Source organism: Bombus pyrosoma, linkage group LG12 (assembly GCF_014825855.1).
Source record: "Bombus pyrosoma isolate SC7728 linkage group LG12, ASM1482585v1, whole genome shotgun sequence".
NCBI lineage: Eukaryota > Metazoa > Arthropoda > Insecta > Hymenoptera > Apidae > Bombus > Bombus pyrosoma.
In genome coordinates, this window is record NC_057781.1 from 413,402 (window position 1) to 439,059 (window position 25,658).

At 40.1% G+C, this 25,658-nt stretch overlaps 1 protein-coding gene across 5 annotated transcripts; it reads right to left on the reverse strand.

Moving 5' to 3' along the window:
• Positions 1 to 258: 258 nt before the first annotated feature.
• Positions 259 to 25,296, reverse strand: LOC122573428 (transcriptional regulator ovo). Of its 5 annotated transcripts, none has more exons than XM_043739776.1 (11): positions 24,312 to 25,296; positions 23,884 to 24,202; positions 7,973 to 8,391; positions 7,020 to 7,488; positions 6,102 to 6,651; positions 5,501 to 5,838; positions 5,114 to 5,343; positions 4,337 to 4,474; positions 3,809 to 4,108; positions 2,943 to 3,101; positions 259 to 2,513 (listed from the first exon to the last, which is right to left on the reverse strand). In XM_043739776.1, exons 2-11 carry the CDS (start codon positions 24,014 to 24,016, stop codon positions 2,388 to 2,390), a joined length of 2,862 nt encoding a protein of 953 aa, XP_043595711.1. In that variant the 5' UTR covers positions 24,017 to 24,202; positions 24,312 to 25,296; the 3' UTR covers positions 259 to 2,387. The 5 variants fall into 5 exon arrangements, with proteins under 5 accessions (XP_043595711.1, XP_043595712.1, XP_043595713.1 ...); XM_043739777.1 differs by having other exon boundaries at positions 5,135 to 5,343; positions 5,495 to 5,838; positions 24,312 to 25,294; XM_043739778.1 differs by having other exon boundaries at positions 5,495 to 5,805; positions 24,312 to 25,290.
• Positions 25,297 to 25,658: the final 362 nt, after the last annotated feature.

Here is a 25,658-nt window from a genome sequence, read left to right on the forward strand (position 1 = left end):
TATTAATTGAGGAGAAATAACGATGTTAATAATAACATAATATTAAACAGTTGGAAAACATAATATTGTAATAATACTAGAAAGAGGGAAAGGTGATAGAGTGTCCTGACGCGTCTTGAAAGGTCAAGATAAATAACTATTGGTGAATATTGGTGCAAATGATAGTGGGTATAAAATGGAGATTTGTATTAATAATGATAGTAGAAATATCTCAATGCTAGTTTCGAACAATACTGGACGTAAATTAAATAATCATAATAGAAATAATAATATTTATTAATACTTATATAATAATAATTATATAATAATAATATTATATTAAAATTAAAATACAATAATATTAGCAATAAAATAGTATTAGTTATAATTAATAGATTACCACGAGAAGTACTATTATTCCCGAGTATTGTCAAGATATAATATAGCGAAAATAGTATACATTATCGATACAAAAAAAAAAAGGTACCAGATAATCAAAGGTTTAAGACTGTTTTCATCTCGTGCAACCTAATTAATATTTGCTATATACAAGTTGCGCTATTCGTCCGCACGATATACTGTAAAATGATAAAGAATGTTGAAAATACTCTAACAATTACTTGCATGTGAATACTATTTACACTTTGTAAATTTGCTGGAAACTTACTTATATTCAAAGGAAAATATCACAACTTAAATGTACGTTTCGAAACGTGTTGTTCATTGTGTTTATTTCAGCTTTTATATTGTTGTTTTGCCTGTGTAAAAAGAAATGAATAAGTGATGTAATTGAACTGCAAAGTGTCCTAGTATGTATATATCCCAATATTCAAATAACATTTCAATAAAACCGCGATAAGATTTCGAGAATTTTAAACGGTTTTTAGATTTTAAAATCGATTTAGATTTCGAAAGATTGATTTGTTTAGCGGCAAAATATGATAGGTCAAGATTTATAAGAACATTATATCGATTGTGCAATTTAGTCAAAAACCAATTGGTGTTTCTAAAAGAGCATATACCCGTTTCGCGGAGTACAATTCGGTTTGCTACCAGCAGATCTTCCTATTTGCATAACCTGGATTTAGGTTTTTCGCGAAATTACGTATAAGTGCCTCGATGATGACTTGTATTGTTACTTTATCGATAAATCGAATCGCGAAGAGATTCGTACGCTGTTATACATGTGTCGCCCAAGTAATCATATAACCTACCACCATAGAATTGCACGAAACCCCATTATGTTTGTCTGTATATGCACTGCCTTTTTGGCGTTTGTCAATATATTAATTTTACTAAGAAATTAAAAGTAATAAAACCTTTGATATATAAAATGAATCATATCAAATTTAAAGTAATAAAGAATGTCAACGATTGAAATCAGAAAATAAATAGAAGAAGGGGATTTTCTGTATATAGAAAACACCGTGAAGAATTGTGTATATGTGTATCGTGTAATCTCACTTTACTATGACAGTGCTCGTCCCATAAAAGAACCAAGGTGCAATAAGCGAAATTGTTATTATATCACAGATTTCCCAAAGCGCGTACCGATAGGCGTCTATTATTTAAAAGAAAAGAACAAACAAAAAATTTCTTTTTGCATTCCCCTTTTCTCCGAAATGCCTCAGTCGAAACGCAACGATTGGAAATAAGAACAATTACCTCAAGACACGATATGTTTATCAAAATATGTATCGTTATCTCGGTGTAACGAAAATTTGAGAAATACCTGACACAGGTCTCGTGCAAATGTCAGATACTTCTACGTAACTTTTTACCCTCTAAGTCGGAAAACAACGTAACTTGCCATGTATCGCTAACAGAAAAAAAAAAAACGTTCTAAAGAGGACCGCGTAACCCCATCTCGTGGTAAGGAAATCTTGTCGACGAGAAGAAATGGTCATCATTCCTGAAACGTTCGATCCGAGTCTTTGGGTATAATTTTCCTTTTTATTCGTAACTTTGACTTTCGTCTTTTTTTGTAACCTAAATTTCATAGTCTACACATATACATATATTATATATCTACCTATATGTGGTTGATAAAACCTTATGCGTCAGTTATCGTGTACTCAATAAGGCAATACTGTGTATGCAAATGTGTTTTTTTTCTTTTTATTTTTTTTTTATGTCTATGTTCTGGGATTCACGGGTCAGTACAAATCTCGTGGACAATTATGAGATTCACGTGGATTCTCGCAATTAATCTGATCGTCATCGGCCCTCGACGCCGTCGTGTATCACCGCTTAAGGGGGCCATCTGCAGGTACTTTTCGCGCGACGTTTATTTCAAGATGCGTTTGATGGCCTTCCAGTCGAATAGCTAAAAAATCCTCCCTCTTCGTTCTTCTTTCCTTCGTTTCTTTTTCCTCTTCTTTGTCTTCTCGCTGTCTTTGTAGTCATCATCACAAGCTGGAAGCTCGACTCAGGTGCAACAATGTCGTGGCACGTTGAAGAGGTGCTTCGAGGCTTTTCGAGGCTGATTTTACGCAGCTGTCCGTATTCCGCGAGTCCCGTTGCAACAGGCCACCCTGAAGAGTTACATGACGAAGAACAATTTCGTGTTCTTGCTTCTGCTATTCTTTTTGTTCGAATATCGGATTTCTTTTTCCTCGTCTCTCTTCACGTACCCTACACATCATCTTTTTATATTTATCTATACATATATTTATATATAAACATATATCCTTTTGTTCTATCTCTTATGAATTTATTAACGTTTACTGTTTTGATCAGCTTTGTATTTCTTCCCACCCTCCCCCGTCTATCTATCTAACTTCTTAATTTCAAACGTTGTTTCTTTTTTTTCTTTGTTTACCAAGGAACGGAGAAAAACACGGTACAAAATTAAACAGTTACCGATCACGTTCTCATTACCTCTTATTATTGTTTCTTTTTCTATTATTTATACGACATTTTAAACAGTCATACTCTACTCTAATTGGAGTCTATCTGCGCACCTGGAGCAACATGTTGGCAAAATTGCTGTTGGTGAATTTGAAATGTCGCTTATCATAGAACTTCAACAAAGCTGGGCTGTATGGGTGTTTATCTTTCAGATGTAGGTAATGGACCTCCGGCTCCTGCGTCGTGTGACCGCATTCTTCGCATACATACACCTGAATGAAACGAACAGAAATAAAGGCATTAATTAAATTTAATTTTAAAATCTTATATCCAGAAATTGGTGTTATATCGCCGCCTTCTTATGTGCATCTAGTTATTCTCTTTGATAAAAGCTCAAGTTATATAAATTGCAGAAATTTCAAAACTGTTGATTGTAATTACTTCTAGGAAAACTCTACATTTTTTCTTTTGTATACCCGTTACCGGAATATCGTTGTTACGAAGAAAATAGAACTTAGTGAAGCAGAAAAAAATCAAAAAAAAGGAAAGATCTATATTATTATGCCTATGAATATGAATGTTGTTCTAGGTTACAAGGTCGAGAAACAAAAATAGTATAAGTAGATTATTATTGCTGTCTCTTGTAACTTTCAGTTACAGTTACACACTAAGGTTAATTTTGTTGGTAATATCCTTTGTTGTATATGTATCACAGTGCTCCCTATCGCTCTCAAGTGTAATCTAACACTGCTAGAGTAAGGATCTGGACCAACATACACTACACCTGTATAAGTATAAATAACTTACTTCGATATATATTTTTATTACAAATTCAACCACGCGTTTCTATATTAGATAACGTCAAGAGAAACTATTTTTTTTTATAATTATGTCAAATGATTTACTACTATACAAGACCGTTGTGACTCAGAAAAAGATAGAAGATATTGTTGTATGTTAATTGAATTTTGAACCTTACCTTTGTGCGACGTTCCTTATATGCGTATTGATGTTGAACACCGTGAACCTTAAGGCAATGACTTTCCAGAGAGCACCTCTGCGTGAAGCTCTTTTCGCAGAGATTACACTTGTACGGACGAACACCGGTGTGTGTCCTGGTGTGCCTCTTCAAATCGAACGTGTCATTGAAACCCTTGCCACAGAATGTGCATAAATAACGTTTTACGTCGCTGTGGCATTTCATGTGGCGATTCAACAGTCTTTGCAAGCTGAAATTCTTGGTGCACACGCGACATGTGAAACGATTCGGATCGTCATCCTGAAAATCAACGAATTTTCTTCATTTATTAAAAATATTCTTCGTGTCCTTGGGCATGTTGCGAAGTACATATCAACCGCATGAAATATGTAACAACGACAAAACTGGAACGGTAATCAGAAACTGGGATGTAGGTGTGTAAAGCACTAAATCTACATCCTGAGGAATGCAAATCTTAATAAAATATGCGATATATGGTGAAGAAAAACATCAAAGAATGACGTTTACCTTGCCAGGCGGAGGTCGAGCTGCTCTCTCTTCCTCGCGAGTAGCCGCAGCCTGTCTCTGACCCTCGATCGCCAGAGGATTTTTAATTCCGTGGCCGCCGTTTACAAACTCCAATTGGCAATCACCAGGAAGTCCAAGCTGTAACAAAATCGTGATTAGTTTTACCTATTAACCCATCTAATCTATTATTTTGTAACTCAATCGGTAACGGATGAAGCACTCTGTTTGATTGGCATTGCATAATTGTGCTATCGCGCAAACTTTGATGCGTTTGAATTGAACGAAGCGAAATATTCTACAAACAAGTATCGTTTGGAAGCTTTTAATCATTTATATGGCAGTGTTTAAGCATTTTGGAACATACAGGCGTAGGTCTGTTCCTTGATAGTTTTCATAGAATAGCGTTATAGTCCCGCGTTTATTATAAAAAGTTATATCTTTTCAAGCCACAAAAATTGTATCGTGACAAAGAATTCGATTAATTGTGAAACTAATGAGATGATACATTTAATGTAAATACATGTGGTCGACTTCAAAAAAGAGAAGAAAGAAGGAAGCAAAGAGGAAGAAAAGAAAGAAGGGTGTAGCAAAAAGGAGAAGAAGAAGGAAGCAAGAAAGCTGAAATATAAGAAGAGACAAAGGACAGTAAAGAGAGAAAGGAGAGAAAAAGAAGGCGGGCTTTCGGATCCAGCAACAATGCCATACAGATACTCTTAGCCGTATTCAAGTTCGTAAACAAAAAGTATGCTTTTGCCTGGATCAATTTCGGGTGCTTACCCTTTGCTGCAGTACACCGACCCGTTGCGTCAGTGGTGGTTCTCCGACAGGGCCAGTCGGTTGTACGGTGTTTACCGACGCAGAGGACACTGTAGCCGCCGGGCTTGGTGCGTGTTCCATCAGAGCACAGGATGGCGATGTGCTGGTCGAGGCGGCGTCCAAAGAACAGCTAGCTGCTCCTGGGCTTGGTAAGCTCCCACCAACGCTACTACCAGAATCTAATTCCAAACCTAAGATCAATAGTATCAAGCGTTTAACTTTATCGTTGAATGAATTACAGTAAAGCTATGGTTACAGTAGATGTAGGTTCTTTATTTTATTGTAGGATATTTTTACTATTTTACGAAGAATGAAAGGGAAAGAGGCGATATAAACACTAACCGCTACCGGTAAAACTTAATCCTGGACTCAACAGTCCTTGGTGTTGCTGTTGATGCGAAGAGGTCGTTGTGGCTTGCTGCTGCTGCGGCGGCGGCGGTTGCTGCTGCTGATGCTGCTGGTGCTGCTGGTGCTGGTGCTGGTGTTGGTGCTGTTGGTGTTGTTGTAACTGCACTTGTATCTGTAGCTGTTGCAACTGCGGTTCCGATTGGTGTTGGTGGTTCTGATTAATGTGAAGCGCGAGCTCCGGGCGTTCCTTGGAGATGGGCTGATAATTTGACTCTGTTGCAGCGTAGTTCAACCCTAATTTCGAACTGAAATGTTGAGGAACTGCTGTGTAGCTGCTCCTGAACAGAGATGGTTGTTTGTTTGTATTATTTTACGACGGTCGACGAACAACTTTCGAGTGCATCTCATTTGGTACCCCGGAATCCTTTTTAATAATGCGAATTTTACAGCTTTCTCTTACGATTCAATGTCCAGTACAAAGAGCAGTCTCGATTTCCAATGCAACAGAACACGTGACATTCACAAACGTTAGAGAGGCGTATCGCGTGCGAACATCGAAAGCAGCTCGATTCCGAGTACAGGATTGTTCACGAGTACTTACCTCGACGGATCGAAGCCTCTGGTTAAGGCCATGCTGTGCTCTGGGAAAGGATCGACGCTCGGTTCTACGGGAGTGGTCATTTGCCCGCCGTCCTGGCCGATTCCACTTCCAGCCGAAGCTGGCGAGTGCAAAGATTCTTCCAGAAGATCATTGCTACCATCCTCAGCTGGTAGCCTTGGTAGAAACAGATCGGCAGCGTCACTCAGACTCTCAAGAAGAGCGGTATGATCCGAGGGTGAGTTAAAGGTCAAGGTAGCGGTGAACTGAAGAGGATCCACAACGGCACCCGTCACCATGTCTACCATCATTCCTGTGTCGGTCATATCATAGGCGCCATAATGTCCCGATAGCAAATCGTTTGGTTGTATCTTGTATGAGGATAGATCTTCCTCCTCTTTCAGTGTCAAACCATAAGATGCGCACACATTCTGTAGAAGAGAGTATTGCTTGCCCTCTTGAGCATTATATTGAGAATGCTGCGAGTTCATGTCTTGCTGTCCTGCGTCGCAGTCCATTCCTACCGCCGGTGATGGTGTCAGATATCCGTTTCCTGAGGCAATCATTTTATTCATATATTAGTAATTGACTTATAGTATAGTATAGTATATTTATAGATTAATAATACACTGCGAATATTTGTGTATTCATAATTTTATGAGTACGGCTAAAGAAATTATACCTAAGGGAAGATTTATATCATCTACTAGTTATTATACATAAGGAACGAATATTTCGTTTTGGATATTTTACATATTATACAGTGACTAGAAAAAATTTTGCATGTATCCTTATTTTTTAATGTATCATGTTTTTGAAGTCATATGAAAATATTACTAATTAATCAGTATGATGTAAATATATAATAAATACAATAGAACTTATCCAGATATCTTTTGTAGCCATTATTAGCTATCATACCTTGAGTACTGTTGTACTGATTTGCGAAATTTGCCAGATTATTCCCGCCCTTGAGGGACTCGTAGAAGGGAGGTAAAGAGCCAGTGGGTGGCGAACTCGGCCCGTAATTTCCGCGGCCGTTTCCACCAGGATTCATTCCACCTCCAGCGCCTCCGCCTACAGCTCCACCGCCTCCACTACCACCTGTGACTGCCCCGCCTCCGCAGTAGCTACCACTTCCGCCTGAATTCGAAGAGGAACTACCAGAGTTGTTAGACCCGTTGCTAGAACCGGAACTCCCGCTGCTACCAGAAGATGAAGACCTTCCGTGTCCTGCTGCTGCGTGAACTACCTGAGGACCAGATAATCTCATAGCCAGAAGAGGCCTGGCAATTGAATTACCGATCGCGCGCGATACTTTTGCACCTTCGCGACCTCGCTCTTCGTCCTCTTCCTTTCTCTTCGGTACGGCGTAATCGATTGGCTGTTCCTGCAAAAAATAAGTCCTCTGTGTTAGCTGTCACGATAGATTTTCGCAGGTGGTTACACCAGAATTAATTAGTATATGTATGCGCGAGATAAATAAACAGGAACGTTTCCCCTTTCCGCTTCTATGAATAACAAACGAGTAAAGATACACACAACCAACACCTTCTACATTGTTTTAGTTATTTTCGGTCGAGTTATGACATTTTTTTTTTATTTTTTTGTGAGTATGGAAAGATCGTTATAGATGTGCAGAGTGCCATAATTTTCCTAGTACCACTCAAAGTTGACTATTTCAGAGATATGACATAGCTTACTTTATTATACACATAACACCATGGAAATGAAATCGTTAAAATTGAGAAATCTTAAAATGAAGAGTAGAGAGGAGCGTGTTTGTTAACACAGGCCATAGTAAGGTAGCATGGTAGAAATTAAGCGATTAGAAATTCAGACCCAAGAGTTCCAGTGAAACATGATGAAGATACCTGTTCCGGTTCGTGAACCTGTGGCACCTCAACCTTATCCTCCCTCCTAGACGTCGACTGACCTTGTGAAGGCACCCTCTGAATGACTGACACTCTAGTCGGTGGTTCGACTCTTGGCGTTTTTGGAGGAGTGTCAGGTCTGGGTAGCACCAGCTTCTCCGATTTCGAGAGAAATTGAGTAGCATCGCTAGAGGAGGGGACGATCGGTGGGCTGCTATATTCCTTACGTTCCGCCCTAGTCAGTACGTGTCCTCTGCTCCCATATGGTACGTCTCCGCCGAGAATACTCGAGATGAATCGACGCGGCGGTGTATCGGTTGGAGTGCTCGATTGCCATTGTGGCGGTGGAGAAGAAGCTGGACTGCTGCTGCGTAATGATTCCGGGGTCGTTGCTCGATCATCGTCTGTTTTCTCGCGATCTGTATCGTTGAATTGAATATTCTTATGTTTACATAATATTCCCGTACCGAGTATTTTTGTTGAGACCGTGTTATGTTTGGATTATTGGATTATTCTTGGAGTATTTGGATGCATCATCATGATTGGATGAATCAAAAAAAGATGAAAATAATTAAAAGGATAGTAGGATGATATGAAACTTTGGCTCTAAAACCCGATTTTCTTTTAATTTAAACATTCTTAACAAATTCATAGGTCGATCGTCGTTGGGAGAGAAGACTGTTCAATGATTAAAATTCGCAAATTTAGTTTGGCTCAGTTGGCGACAAAATTTTAATGCTTGATGCGTCTGGAATAAGTAATGAGCATACGGTTTATAATATGGGCTCTCGTCGCGGAGTCAGGATGGTTGAATTTACGAGCAACCTTGAGGGGGTTCGTAGGTACCGTATGTTATACTCTCTTTCCGTACGTCCTTCACGCACCGCCTCGTAATTCGTCCTCGAGCAGCAACGATGTTTCGCACACGATTTAACTCAAGCTGCCATTAAAACTCATTCGAAAAACCGCTTCTCTCATGAACGGTGACGGGCGTTAGATCTTATCAACCGTTTAACACATTGATGCCAGCGTATATCACTGGTGGGTCACACGTGTCTGTCCCGTGAGACAGCGTGTATCGCTGATGGGTCACACGAGTCTGTTCCGTGAGGCGGCGTGCATCACGATGGATTACACTTGTATTTCACAAAATAGGTAGTACAAAATAGGTTTATGTTATTTTATCTCAACATTATAAACACACATTCAATAGTAAAAACATAACGATTCAATATTATAAACAGCACAATTATTTCCTATTTTTATGCAATTTTTTAAAACGTGTTAGACAGAGTGCCGGCTAGCCCTTACAACGATCACAATATGTTGTTACTTTTTTGGTTTTATTCGCGGCATGCTCTCTACCTTTTGCTTTAGAAATGCGTTTATAACATTGTTTACACCGTCATCTCGTTTTACCTGGGGGCCTTAGTACAACTGCAGAAAATGTGAATGTTTTTTGGACAGTACTTTATTTTCACTTGGCATTTCTTCTCTGTGGGGATTCATTGTACTTAAAAGGCGATCAATAATTTTTTCCCCTGAACAATAACACACCTGTGACTTTTGGAAGTAGCTAGCATACATACTGATCTTTTATCAGACCATTTTAAAAATTTAACGTAACCTAACACTATTTTCATCGTGCATGTTCCTTACGCGCGCCGTCCTTCTGCGACGAACATGCATGACTATTTTTTTTTTCTGTACAATTGAATTGAAAAATTTTTTGATTCGCGCTATGAACGTTTGTTATAGAAAAATAGTCACAGAATTGCGTGTGATTGTCAAAATTCGCGTCAAACCTCTACTTTTTGAGAAAAATCGAAAAGAGTATTCCAAAATTAGGGCCAAAGTTGGTCCCGTCAGCTTTACTTAACATTTACAGATATATGCAAATTGATATTGCCAAACTATTGTACATCAATGTATTAATTGAAGTCCACGGAATTCATTGAACCCACCAGGAATCGTATAACTTTTGTAATTTTGCTAAATAAATTGAGGTCAAAGTTGAAAAATTGCGATCGTGTTGAACAGTCTAATCTGATGTTGCGCCGCTCCACGAAGCAGACCGTGCATTCGGGCGCCGCCTCACAGAGAAAACCCTGAATATCGGTCACGGCGTCAACGTGTTAAGTCGCCTCATAAAAGATACGAAGAAAGAATGAACTGTACGAAAAGTTGCACGAGAAAAGATTGGAAAAATTGAATTGGTTGAAGAGAAATGTGCGAAGAGAGAAGCACACTATAACGTATTTGCGATACGTCTTCTGTATCACTTACAAAGTTTACATAGTAATTGGTAAGACTACGATCGACGTTGAAAGTCGACCGATTCGAAATTTACTGGCTTACACTATTTCTACCAACGTCTACAATCTATTTCGCCTTACGGTTATCTTTTTCACATACGCTACCTTGTTCAAGCTCGCATTACAGCTACACGCGTTACCCGATCGAACGACGCTCTTGAATATAAAATAACGATAACCTTGCGAGTACAAGTAAAGCGAGTAAGCTACGCGATTGCAACGGCGTGCAACTTTCCATCGTTCGACAATGATATTTACGGCGGACAAACGCGAACAGGAGGAGCGCCCTTCAAGGACAGTCTGAGAGGCAATTACACGCAGTCTCGAATCGCTTGATCGATCAGGCCGGGCTTGAGGCATCTGGCCGTAGAGTCGCATTCGTAATTTCTCTCTATTACCGGGATCCGCTTGGGTCTGCGTTCTCTTGACTTTGACACCGACTGTTTCGCGAATGGAGCACGAGGACATCGTGTCGGCCGACGAAGCCATTCGAGCGGAAACCAGGAAACCAGTCGCGAGGACACGCTACTTTTTGTGAGCACGTGCGCGCCGTCTATATAGAGCCAGCGACGAGGAAAGCCTTTTCCGCCCTGCATTCTTTTTTAACTTTGATCGCGTTTTCGACTATCGATTCGAACACGGAATGTGTTCTTCTCGCTTACGACTGACAATCGTAGTGATGTGAGTCAGTCTACCGCTATTTTTCAGAAAACGATCTATGCGTGCGTACTTTGCCTTTATTATAATACAAATCTCGTTGTATCTTCTCATATCGTAGGAATGTAACACGGCGGAGTACAAATGAAATGGACGATTTAAAAACTGAAATATCACGACGGGATCGAAATGCTCGAAGAGCTATCTACGTATCTCGTAATAGGTGAGGATTTTAGAAAAAAAACTCGGGAAATGAACTCTCGTTTCGCTAGCAATCTCAATTTTCATTGCTACTTAATTCGTCACTTCTTCAACCATCAAAGAATATCAAGGTAATAAATACTAATAGACTGCTATCAATCAGAACCGATCTTCGATATTTCCATACAGTACATGGCACCTGTCATCATCATTAGGATTTCGAACGTCCTTCGTTTCAGTGCTACCAGCAGCGATCGTGACAATTCCGTCCCTCGGGCGAAACGCGTTTCTATGAGCGGAGATTTCATGGTTATATAGAGACGGTGGGTCAAACGTTTAGAGAATGCTTCTAACGACGCGTCTTTACGCAAGCGGTTGCGTCACACCTCCAAGTCGAAGGTAACAACGGGTCCGCGGTAGAGAGGAACCAAAATGGCGGGTTCTGTTCGCGGTTGAGCAACCTTCAAACAGAATCGGTCCGTGTACGTGAGATCCTCCGACCAAATCCCTCGAACAGGTCCGGGGCCGTGCTATAAATACCTGCGCAAGCTTCGTGACCGGCGTACCGATCTTTTTCTTCCAGTCGCGTCTTCCCTCCTCCAAGGAATTCTCTATCCTTCTCTTTCCCTCCTTCTATTCTTCCGTCTGGACAGAGAAGAAGAAAGGGAGGCCACGAGAGAGCGAGAAGAAGAAACAAGAACCGGTACTTCGAGTCTGCTTCGGCAAGAACGAGCAGCTCCCTGCCGAGAGACGCGATGCCCATTCGATTCTCCGCGTTGCGAGTTTTCGAGCAATTTAGCTGTACCGAGGATCCAGTCGCCTCGAGTCCTTATCGAGAGTCGAAGATCGAAGAAAGAGAGAGAGAGAGTGAGAGAGTGAGAGAGAGAGAGAGAAAGAGAGAGAGAGAGAACGAAGGGGGAGAGCTGACCGGTTGGGAATCTTGAAAGACCGAACGGTCTCTCGGTAAGCGAGAAAGATCTGATAGCTGTTCAAGCCTTGACCGTACGCAACACCCTCGTAACGTTCGTTCTATATTAAACTAACGTTCTCTATATGTCTCTCTACCATGTAAGTATGATAAAGTCACATGAATCTATGCAAGTATCTAATTTTAAACGATCGAAATCTAACGCGAAACTCGCGTCGTACTCGTTCTATCACAGAGAGATTATTTCGTCGTGTAGTTTGTACAAGATAGCGTTGTGCTACGTGTCAAATAATACATTAGTAAACGGTGTAACAGGTTACAACATCGAAATGAGTACTTTTCAAGTTTTATCACAGACAAAACTGATCCTTTGGGTTTTATAGATCCTATCATTCCCGTGAGAAATAAATCACATTTATAATCACGAAGATCAAAACAGATCTAATCACCATTGATTCGTCTTTCTTCTCTTTTAATCTCCCAATTATAGGAAACTTCTGGGCTAAATCTCACGAAAGTACTGGATTACGACCGATGTCGCTACTGTCACCAGAGATAGCTGTGTCACGAAGAAGACGAAGAAGACGAAGCCAACGAGGAGCAAGTGCATCGTAGAAAAGTTGGAATCAACGTCAGGAGATCGCGTGACATTGAGTATGCGTCATTGTAAACGGCATCGCGCGCGGACCCGCGCGGTTTACGATATCGTCGCTTAATCTCCTACTATAAATTCCGATTCCCGTCCTGCTGGTGATTTTGTCGCGTAGTTGACGGGTTTTCCTTGTTACAGAAACCAGAAGATACAACAGAGATACTATGATAATAATGCTTTAGCTCGAGCCAGCGCACCGCATAGACAGTTCCATTTTAAATGAGGCTCCGCGAACTCGATCGCTATAAAGATATGGTCCAAGGCGAGCGAGAATGTTCGACCGAGCCTCACGGTGCTCAACGTTAAAAAGTAACGGGTTGAAGAGTCTTCGATGACGAACGCAATGACGTCGCGTTTGCTTTTTTCCTCCGGTCGTTTATCTATCGCTTTTTAATGACTCGCATTTTAGTTCTTCGGTTCACGCTGTCGTAGCGAAAAATACAACGTCTTGAGCGTTAGTAGTTGCATCGTGTCTTTAAACTGTAGCCTACGTTTGAAATACGACGAAACAGGATTGTTTCTCTTAAAAAACGACGCAAGCGTAAAGCTCTTTCATCTCTTTCCGATTGAAAGGCTTGGGGCAACGAAAAGATGGCTCCAACGTTTCAATAGCATTTATCGTAGACGAACAGAAGTAAATAGATTTCATGATCGAAAATGCAGATGTTACTATTAATATTGAAGAATTTATATTAAATTAGAATACCAAGAAGAAAAATGACTAGAAGATGAAATTATATTCCTGCAGCGATCCCTTCTATCGTCGACAATATCTATATATTACATTATCATTGATTGCAGCATTACGAGGATTGTATAGAAAAACTCTACAACATCTATGTACATATAAATCTAAGATCTGAAGAGGAAGAGAACGACTGTTCTTCGTCGAAACCCTATAGGAATCATACGAACACGAAGTTCATGATCAGAAAGAAAAAGAGGCAGATTGAATATTCTGGCGGGAGAAGCTTCTATCTTGTCAGCCATTGGCCTGGCGGCAGCTTCGTGGCTGGTTGTTGTCTGCTCGATCGAACGCCTCGACTTAGTCGACCTACTTACGCTCCGACCACTCCCTTAAATCCTTTTTTTTCTCCAGTTTTTCCTTTCCTTTCCTTTTGGCTACCCGCAGTGTTACGAACCTTCACCGCTTACACGCCATCGTTTATCGTTTATTCGCGTTCACGCGGATACACAGACGGCCCAAACAATGCGCCAATTTTGTCTTTCACTGGCTGATCTCCCGCTTCGGTACTTTCCAGCCATTCCAACCAACTTGTGCGTTTGTGTCTCGAAAGCGTACCATTAAAGATTTGTAATCGATGCACAGTGCAAATTTTGCATTCTCCGAGGCTCGTTCGGGACGACTGCTAGATTCCCTTTATCGGTCGCGAATCTGACTATTGACTATTGTATATAGTAATTACATTGGAAGAAACCATTGTCCTACTACGTCGAGCCGATCTATTTTTACATTCGAAACTAATCGTAGTATAGTTTCTCTGCACTACAAATTTGTAGCGTGTTTTGAAATTTTAATTGAGAGACGGAGAGCGTTCGATGAAGTCGCATTACGCCTTCCTTCGGGAAAAATAATTTTTGCGCTTGTGATTTTGATGTTCGTTCCTGAGTGATTTGATCAAAATCAAATCTATTCAGCGAAAAGTAACACGTACATCATGGTTCGGCTATTTTAACTTTTAAATGGCAACCCTTGTAATATATATATATATATGTCAAGCTTTGCTCAATCGAACAATGGAGAATTTGATCAAAGGTACCACGAATAACAGTAATTGCTCACTTCAGATAACTATAACTAGGACTATCACAATTACATAAATTCATGGAGTGTATAAATAATCCGGGTCATGCTTATGGGGGATTAAAATGGGGAAAAAATCAAATGGTAGAATCAGATCCAGACGCGAAGCGTAAACTCGACAGTAAACTCATGCTCAACAGACATACACGAGCAATAAGATGTGACTACTGCAAAGAATGCGCATCACCAATAATAATATGATCAACATTGTTCCGATGCGACACTTACATCGTATCAATGTCAGTTGGTTATCACGATGATCAAGGGATAAAGCGTGTATCGTTCTTAACCCTTTGCGAACGTGTCCGCTCAACGAGCGAGCGTCGCTATGGACGAGAGGTACTGGCGCGCGCAGTTGAGAAAATATATACGCTGATCGATTGCGTTATTCATTGTTGAAACTTGTATTATTTTTTTCAAAATTTAGTTCATTACTATTTTCACTATCACTGTTGTGTATTCTTGTTTAACGGAATTCGTTTTTACTGTCTGAAGCATTGTCGTCGTGTTCTATTCTGTCAGGTTCAAAATAATATTTGTCATCATTTCTATCATTATCGAACATGTGCTTTCTGTATTTTTTAGACAAGGTATTACAAAAAATATATAAAATATATAAAAAGCTTGGCGATTTGTCTGGTAATGCCATTGAAAGACTGAAATTCGTCCTGACTCGACCATCATCCTACATCGCGAGTTTATGTTAAACGGTAGATAAGATTTCTAAAGATCTATAGTTTTCTTTCATCAAAAAGTTATTACTGTTTAATTTACTATACCCATGCGTAAATACGCATAAGATTATCGCTCAGAAAAATAGAAGTACGCCAGACACCTCAAAATGAGTACTGGGAACTGTGAACAGATACGGGTGACTATATGCCGACACTCGTCCGCAAGGGATTAATTGTTGTTATAATTAAGAGCCGCGTAAAATGCAATAATTCGTGTACCGTTTTTATTCGTAATAATTGCAGAGTCCATAAAAAAGTACACAAGGATTTGTGTTAATTATGGAAGCTCTGCATATTTTATGAATCACGTGTCGTATCATTAAGAAATCCCTATTTTGAAAGTCTTTCTGGCGCATCGTTTAAAGTTAAACGATGTTACGCATTAAAATCGTATTAACTGGCTTTGGAAAGTATCTGCACCTAAAATATGTAGGAAAAATATGTAAAACGTTCTAATATTCGTAATCTGGTGGCCGGGAAACGAAACTGGACTCCCAATTAGTTAAAGTGGACCTGCAAAAAGAAAGCGGCAATTCAAAGATGGAGCTCCTTGTTTAAGAATTCTTCTCGAGAAATGCCCGCGTTGTCTGACAATTGTTCAAAGAACGTGTCGGTGATAGATCAGCTAAACAAATAAGAGTACATAGATAAGCAAATTTTATATACAGTATATCCGACGCTTGGAGAGTCTGGATAAAAATGTTGATTATTTATTAACGTCTTATATATGTATATATCGTGGAATTGTGGAAATATCAGCCAAGTCACGTTGACAGCTTCGAGATTGCGAGCAGCGTCTAGAATTTCCAGAAACTCATACAATTCAAATAAGTCCAATATACTATGTATAAGTCATGGTATTTTATTGTCACGCTTGTTCCCTCCATCGTATAATTTTACAAGTCTGGATCTCGATTAATCTAAATGTGTTCTTAATGTGTTAGGAAGATCGATAACTTACTATAATTCTATATATATATATATATAATATTCGAAACTCGAATTATATGGGAGAAACTTTTATGAAATAATTATTAATTTTCCAAAGTTGAACGTTTCGAAGTTTCAAAAAGAAGAATGCCATTAAGAAAACTCTTTGAAACGAACTGCATCGTTATATTCACAAACGCTGAACTACGAAAAGGAAAATACTACTGAATAAAAGTTCCAGAGTTGAACATTTTGAAAACAAAATCAATGATCGTGCCCCTTATTTTTCAACGAATAGAGCGCCTTATTGAACGCGCGTCTATTTCGATATTATGTGCCTAGTCCCCCGCAAAGAATCGGTTCCGTTGGCTTAAACTTCGCAAAGTAACTGACAAGGCGTGAAAAGAAGAGTCGAAGGAGGTGAGTCGGTGTGGACAGAGGAGGCTAGCTGCACCGTATCTGCGTAGCATTTGCGTAGCGGTACTGTGCGTGGGTCGAAGCATCGCGAACAGCAAGGTGACACTGTACACGCAGCTACACGGTTGCCTTACGTAATGGAACCGTGCACGTTGTCCCTCCTCCTGTTGTCCGTTAATTCTTCTCCGACCGTGCCCTCTCTCCTTCTAACGCGACTCTTCTCTCGCGAACAACGTCTTTCTAGAGGCGCGCAACGGAAGATCAAGGCAGACTATCTTCCGCGGTTGGTTTTGTCGCTCAATGAAAAGTTGCGACGAGAGATGCAACTACTACTGGACGCACAGGCAATTCTTTCGACAGAGCACCGAGGTCTCGCTACGCGTTGCGCTGTCGATGAGACCGGTGAAGTTGAAATAATCTCGATGAAAAATTTTTATCGTTCGCGCGGCACATTTGACCGTAACAGTCATACGTCACGTGCAAACTGACAAAAAGATAAGTACGAAATATAAACATTAAATAAAAGTTCGATCTAGAGTCGTACAAAGCGCTAATGCCCGACGAAGGTTACAACGAATGTAGTGTTTGTATAGATGCAAAAACTTCATAGTTCCTTTGTTGTCCAGTTAAGTTATGCTTGGAATTCTACTACAGTAATTTAAGTAATAAAATAATGAGAGTAAAGCTTTTTCTATATGAACTTGTAAGACGAGCAGTTTATATCGATGGAGTTTATAACGTAGGGTCTAATATAGTCTCTTTAATATCTATAATTTTTCGTGCACGTTGCTAGAATACTTATGTTGGGGTAAGTTGGGTTCCAGAGCGAACGCGTTTAATCGGTTATACTAAAAACTCATTCAATTAAGTGATGTTCACATAACGAAATTTTATTATATTGAAACGAGATCTTAGCTAATGCACGGTTAAACGAACTCCTGACCATTGAATCGTTGTTTGAACGTAAACTCTTATTATTCTCAAAGAGGGAAATTGGTAAACCTCTATTATCTATATACGCTGTTTACTCCAACGGGTTCAGATAGATAAAAAGTTCTACTCAATGTTATAGGCTTGAACAGTGGAATTTTTAGCAGAATATTATGAACGACAATGCACTCTGTGTGCATTGAAAAAATGAAAATATTCGATGCTGCAAATCACAAATACAGATACAAACAGTCTAAAGTGTTTTTCCTATTTACGGTGTATCTTTCCTCTTTTTTTTTTTTTTTTTAGTTCTTTTCCATTGATTAGAGCGTGATGAGCGTGGCGAACACAGAACGATGGAGAACGTGTTTTCGAGACCTACGCTAAGCCTTGACATTCGTTGCACATACGGAAACGTAATCGGCGCGTTCCACCTCTCGTTGCATTCTGCAGGAAACGCGCAGGAAAAACCGGTACGATACTAGCACACGATTAAACGAACGCGGACGGTAGTTCCAAAACCAACGCGGAAAATTTTCTCCCCTTTTTCCTTGCCGTCACTATTTAGCAATGATTATGGCAAAATCGTGGCCAACGAAACCACGCTGTGACTTCGCGTCTTTCGTATGGGATCTAATATTTTTGCATAAAATATTCGGCGAACACATTGACGGTTCAAAATATTTTTTTATAGATTTTTTTTATAATTTCGAAACTTATTTTTGGTTGAAACATCTTTTTCGGGCGCTCTAGGAGAATCTGGATAATCGATTATTCGAATATCTTACGAGAAAATTTGAAAAGATTCGGAAAGATTTGAAAGATCTGAAATCGCTCTAAATCTATTCAAGAGATGCATATAACACGGCGATTAAGGAATAAGTCTCGTGATCAGATTCACTTAGATTTCTAATTTAGATTAACCGTAATTGAAGTTGCAACGATGATTAATGATACCTGCTTCAGATTTTCCCTTGCGAATGGCTACTTAAAAGTTCGTAGAGCGACAGAAAAACTTCGAAAACCATGGATATTAGCTGTTGCATTTTCATTCATGTCGTTTCATGTTTATCATCTCGAATATTAGCTAGAATAATGATCTTTGAATAAGACGTTACGTATGTTGGTGTGCTCACGATGTCGGCAAATCGCGACCAAGTCGACGCGCCGCGGCTTCCTAATTACAGTGTTCGCCGAACGTAATAACACGCGTCGCGAATGCAAGCCGATTCCTCTGACTCGCGGAGCTTTTTTCAATTGTGGATGGAAATGAACGGAGAAAAAAGAGAGATTCACGTTTCAGTCGAAACTCTCGCCATTTTTTTCACCGATACACCTGCTTGTTTTTTGCGGTTTCTCATCGTTTTGTATCTTGCTTCAAAGCAAGTGTTATATCAGCAGCGAACAATCGTTCCGATTCAAATTGACTGAATCATTGATTCGTAACAGTTTTAGTCTTAAAAAGTCTTAAAAAGAGAAGATATCGAACAGCTATGCAAAATAGGAAAAAAGAAGGAGAATAAGAAAAAGGGGATGAAGAAGATATTCGTTTAACACGAAAAAAAAAAATAAAAATAAAGTAGAAACAGCATTGCGCGTAGATCGAAAAGAAACGAAAGTGTTGGAGAAACTGGCTGGTTACAGGTGCAGTGGTGCATCTACCTTGAGAAAAAATAAACCTCCGAAGAAGTTAAATATTATCTAAATGGTTGGAGAATGATCGCGAACTTGAAGAGAAAATCAGAGGAGGTGGTAACGCGCGTTCTTGCAAGGACTCGGTGGCGGTCGCAACAGATTTATCGAGCTGAGCGTTTTCTGCACTTGGCCCCTTTGCTTCGAAAGAATTTCGGTCACGGCCCTCTTGCGCCATTAGCCTCCGCGGCACGGTAGTCGTCAATACGGCTGTTTCTGTGCGGCGACCGTAGCTATGTGTGCGTGCAACGTCTGTGAACAGGTGATTCGCGTGTGCAACAACCAGACGACGTAGCCGAGTTCTGTCTTCTACCTGCTTACACTGCTTTCGACCACGAGCTGAACCTGTTTTCCGCGCGACCACAGTTCCACGCTATTTCAAAGCCAACCGATGTTCCTTATCGCGACACTTACCTCCGTCGTTAAATCATCCCCTGTTAAAATATTATTTAGCTGTCCTTCAGTGATTTCTGTTCGTCATTCAGCTACCCGGTTTCGATTAATTAAAATATACGTACGCGATAACGCTTCAGTTCTTTACGAGATATTTTAGGTTTTTCATCGAAATAAACGAACGAAATGGACGCGTACACTGTATAAGTGGTAGTATTTCGAGTAATTAGAAAAGGTGAAGAGCTGATAGGTTTCTCGCCCGGTTGTCATTGCCATCGCTAGAGGAAACCCGTACCTTTGATACCCATATACCAGTACACGCACACGCGCGTGCCTCGAAATGCACGCACGATGAACACCGCGAGCGGTGCATTGTAATTCGTCACAATGACTGCACATCCTGGTGTACTAGTCTTTGGCACAGGTGCGCGATTACCCTACGTGTCAACGAACGTCGCCTCTGACTGGTGCGTTCGTCTAGTCGCACATCACTCTGCATACGCTAGCTTTGGAAAGCGACACGATTTTAAATGGTATATTTCGCGAATTTCGTTCAGCTTGGTGAAATAAAATTCATACGTTTCGTCGAAATTGTTCTCTGTTCTCCGACCTTCGGATAGTTGGTTAAACCATACCGATATATCTTTCGATTTACAATTCTATTTTAAGGGCAATGTTTTGTTATGCTCGTCGCCAGTATTCGTATTCATCGCGTCGAATTTAACACATTCCACGCACACGGTGATAGTACGGCAACTTGTGACGCGGTTTGCGGCTAACATCTAAATAGGATGCGTGTTCTAAACTGAATAAAACAATCGGTAGTAGTACCTATCTAACGTATTGACTCGAGACTTTTCGAACTAACACGAAACAAACTAAATTAACCTAATACCGTAGAACTCTGTTTATATGTATATACGTTGATTATTTCAAGGAAATAGTAACCAATCTGGTACACGTATCGTTTGAATTTACTGGTTGAATCTATTTACCTAAACCTGAACAACTCCTATTATATGAGTAAAACGTCATAACGAGTGAGGAAATGAATGAAATCCAATGATATAAACTATTTGTCTCACAATCAGTTCATATAAAGTAACATTCATTGTAGTTTTGAGAAAAGAGCAAGGGATTTTCTTCGCTGAATATATCCAAAGCGTTGCTAAGAAATGAAGAAATTATCGAACTCGGTTCAATTTTAAATATGCAACTGCTCATTCATAAGCTGTATTCTTCGCGAGCGTTATTTCGCTTATAGTCCATATAGATTCCCCAACCGACGATAAATCTTAGCGCAAGCAGCAAAACGTTCGATAAGAATTCTGATTCAAGGAATGTGAGAGTTTGATTTTTCCCGGTCGCTTTTCTATTTACGACTTCGAACCGGCCACGTCCTTCTATCACTCCCTCTCCATCGACCCGGCACGAGATTCTAATACCGGTACGCGGAGCTCGCCTTGGCCGTCGTGGAATTACAGACATTGACGATCGACTCGTGAGCGTTCCCGTGCTCCGAGACGTTGCGCAATTCGCGCGAGAATCGTGCGAAACTTGAAAATTCTTATTGTAACGCGTTGCGTAATATCGTGTAACGCCTGCGTGACCAAATTGAACCGTAATAAGCGAAACGTGTGTAAAAACCTGTTCCTTTTTTGCAGACAATTACGCAAATTTCATTCGATATCTTTCGTCTATTCGCGTGTAACAACTGAGAAGAAACAGAAACCAACGTCATTTTAAATTATATTTGATAAAATTATTTGAAATTTTATTTGGATCATTTCCTTTGATATTATTTATACTTTGATGTGAAACCAATTTCAGATTTTATATTTGAAGGATACGAATTAAAGGAATTTTGTATATCGATATAGAATGAATATTATTCGATCAATGAAATGACTATGATATGTCAGCGTACGCATGTTAAGTATACGGTTAAATTATGCTATGACGAAGCGCGTGAAAAGTATAGTGACGCCCCGCGTATGCGGGCATCGAAGTCTCCGGCTCGAACGTGGAAGTGGCTCGTCGAGCATAGAAATCTCTGCGCGATGCGTAAATATGAAGATACGCCTAGAAAAAGTCTGCACGCGTTCTGCATACGCGTCGAGTGCTTTCATCGTCACGTCAACGCGTCAGACTATTCCAGCACATATAGTCGTTCTGATATATCATTGAATCTCATCTAACGGGTAGACGCAATAAATCTACTAAGTACGACGACTTTAGCCGTATTAATATTCAATGGTCTCTTTATCTTTAGCTATTAACGGTACATTGATGCCAGCTCGAAGGTGTAACGATTGCTCCGCATTATCAAGGATAAATCTTTGAGTCAACGTTTTACGATCCATATACAGTGCATTAAAATGAATTTTTTCAAATTTCAGATTACTTGAATGCGCGTCCGCGTCTCTACACCGGTCGATGTTATCCGGTCGATTTTTCGCGAAATTAATATCTTCGTCAAATGTACGGTAAACAAATTTACAATTGCACGAAGGACAGCACTCATTGCTAATAAACGTCGAATAATTTCGTCTGATTTATCGCGTAATAATCGAGAAACGCAAGTGACGGTTTCTGTTGACAGCGAGTTCCTAGGACCTTACGATCCCTTTCGGTTATCGAGAGATAGTTGCGCTTATTTTGTTCCTTTGAAGATGGCAAACTTACGGATTCTGGGTTTTGTAGGTTTAATTGATATACGAGTTGCTTAATGAGTAACGTCGTCGGAAAGTAAATTTGCACCTGCGGCGCGTGATAATCGATACGAGGCCATCGACATCCAGCTCTCGAAACGACCGACCGTGTCCGTGATGCGAGAGAAAAAAGAAGGAGTGACGAAAAAGAGGAACCGGTTCGAGTCATTTTTCTAAACCAGTTTAGGACCAACTTCGTCGGTCTGTCTACTCACTATACCGTTGTAAAAGAACCGCGTCAGGCTATCATCTCGCTCTATGCCACCGAATAGGCGCCCCAGGCTAAAAAGCCAATTAATCTGTCTTCCAATCAATTACATAACTGGAAATCAATATCGATATCGCACTTGAAATATTTAAAACACGAAATTCTATATATATAGCACGTAAAAATTACAAATGTGACACGTGTACATTATTCGTTTGTTTTGCTTGAAATAATGCTCGAGCGATTTAATAACACTCGTTTAGTAGTTTCGCCGTGAAAATTTATTTTCTTGTTTAATTTGAAGTTCGTTGAAATGATATTGCGTACAGTGCGTGATAAATGTACATGTCGTTTACGTATTACACCGTTCTTCCGTAATAACCGTTACAAAGAGTAAGTTGTTTGACAAGCGTTAAAACAGAGATAAGATCGCTACGAGATCCATAATAATTAATCGGATCTTAGCTTCAGTTTCTTTTTTAAACTGATGGATTACTTTTTATGATTACTATTGGTTTGATCATAAGATATATGACAATCATATGTTACTGAAAGAAAATTATATTTCGTACATAAATCTAATCAAGCTGAATAACATTTAGATAAGGAAAGATAAACTGATAATTGTCTTTAATATGAACTTGTAAACAGTTAAAAAAGGTGTTAGTTTTCGAACGTTGATGCAGATGACCAACGGTGAAACAATAACGCGTTGTACGAAATGCGAGATAATGATAGCGTTGCAAATCGAATTTGCAAACGTACTCCTAAATTGCAACGGCACCTGTGCGTCCGACTCGTTTGCACCTGCGGGGTTGCCCTAAAATATTCTTGGGCACGCACTTCTTTTTTTCCTCGAGAGAGCCGAGTGTAAAAAAGTAGTCTAACCAAGTCGAAGAAAACTGAGAATTTTAATGAACTACCGAAACCGGCTTCGCAATCTTCTCGGCGGATCGACATTCATCACGACAGAGAGAAATTGTTATAATTTCTCGCGAGGTCATCGTCCAAATTTGCATCGCGATTTCTGTTAGAAAGACATCGATCTGTCACAAAACTTGATAACTCGGAATGCATAGAAGATATATAGATACTTTATGAAATTTCGCAGCTGTGATGTATTAAAAAGATATATTGATGATAAAAATATTTTGGCACTCGTTTCTATTTTTAAAATTTGTATCTTTCATTATTAACTCGACGAATTTTATATATGAAATTTGCTAAAACGATTTTAACTTAGTTTCCCAGCTGAAACGAAAACTGTACATTTCTCGGCATCAAGAGGAGCTAATTAAAATAAGGGAAGTTTACTTACATTGATGCTTATTGACAATGAGGCTGAGAGGTTCGGCACCATTAGTCGATGAATTCTTTCCGGCGTGGTGTGCCTCCAATAGTCTCAATTGTTGTTGATGCAATCGATTCTTGATCAGGAAAATTTTCGGCATTCTGCTGAACCTTAGCGCATGTTAACGTGACACTTCACCCTAAGGCTTCAGGCCACCATTCCCATGGTCGGCCGCAGTTGCGTTCTTCAGAGACATCAACCACACTAGTAATCACTTCTGATATCTCTCGATGTGTCTTCTCGTCTCTTAGGACGTGATTCTAGTGACTATCAGTAATCACTGATTCTGTTGAAAAGAACCGCAATATATGGCGAAGTGTTACACTTGGTTACAAAACTAAATTTCAAGTTTGCAATGGTGACAATGGTCCTAGTTGTGAGCTAGACGTACTTACACTTCTGATTAAATTCCACCTTGAGAAAAAGAAATATCTTGAATATTAACCGGCGAATTTTCGGATCACTTCGGTTCTCGCGATAGTCACTATTAACAACGATACACGCCAATCGCGAAGTCCAGAGATAGAATAGCCTCTCTGTTCTCGGTTAGTCCAAGGTAAAACTTCGTCTTTCTTTGTCGCGGATTTACAGTTATCTTCGACACGGAGCGCAGATTGAGCGAGCACACATGAACGGTCGAACTCTAGTGATCAACTGAAACTTCGTTGCCTCTTCGCTCGGTCGGGGCCTTGTCCCCACCACCGACTGGATCTCTCCCCACTTTGCTACTCTACCAACAGGCCCCGCTTTCCCCACTCCAGCGTCCATCCTGATTATTTGGTCGCTTTAGGAGTGTGCGGGGTCCGCTGTGGCGCGCAGTGTCCTGTTGGAGATGGAAACCGCTCGTGAGACTGCGCATGCGCGTAACGGAGCATCGTACGTGTGCTGAAGCGTACGAGGTCCCTCTCCCCTACCACTCCTCTCGCACCGGTTCCCTCCATCGTCTCGCATTCGCGTCTCTTTTTAACAGAGACGCGTTTTATAGTTTTATCCTGACCGTGTCTCGTCTCTTTTCTTCTTTTTACCTTTTTCTTATCCTCTTCCCCTTATTCTTTTACTGCTGGGTTGTATATTGTCTTTACGGTGGTCAATTTGTTTGTCACCCGGGACACGGGTTGATATTTTTTGTACACTTTTCTCTTTTTGCGGTAAATGCGCGAACGCGGTCGCGCCGACGCACTACCGGTTTTTCATTCACACAGCGCAGCGGGTTGTTCAAAATTGTCCCCGTTTCTGCGAAAAGTCGTTGATGCACGATCTCGGAACAAACGATCGTCGTTCTAGATACATACGAGCTTCTCTCGAGATCGTGAACTACGACGCACAGCACTTCCGTAATGATGATGATGACCAACGAATATTTCAACGCGCTAAAATTATTAATATGTACAACAAAGAATACACTATCCGCGCGATTCGTTGCAGTTGCACGCACGATTCTTCAATAAACAACCTACGTACGTATTTGTATACTGGTTTATGATGGAACTTGACTCATTGCTAGGTACCTGACTCTATCCATTACGTACACATAGCGGCTTAGGTTTGAATCATGTTGTTATGCTACAGGCACCTAACTACGTATCTACAGGGTGTTTTAAACGTGACTAAATTTATTACAATCTTTATTACATAAATTTATTACATAAAAATGAATACGACGTAAAATCAGATTTAAAGAAGCGTTAAAGCTACTTCGAATAAAAAGCTTTAAAGGTCCTTTAAGTTTGATACAATATGAT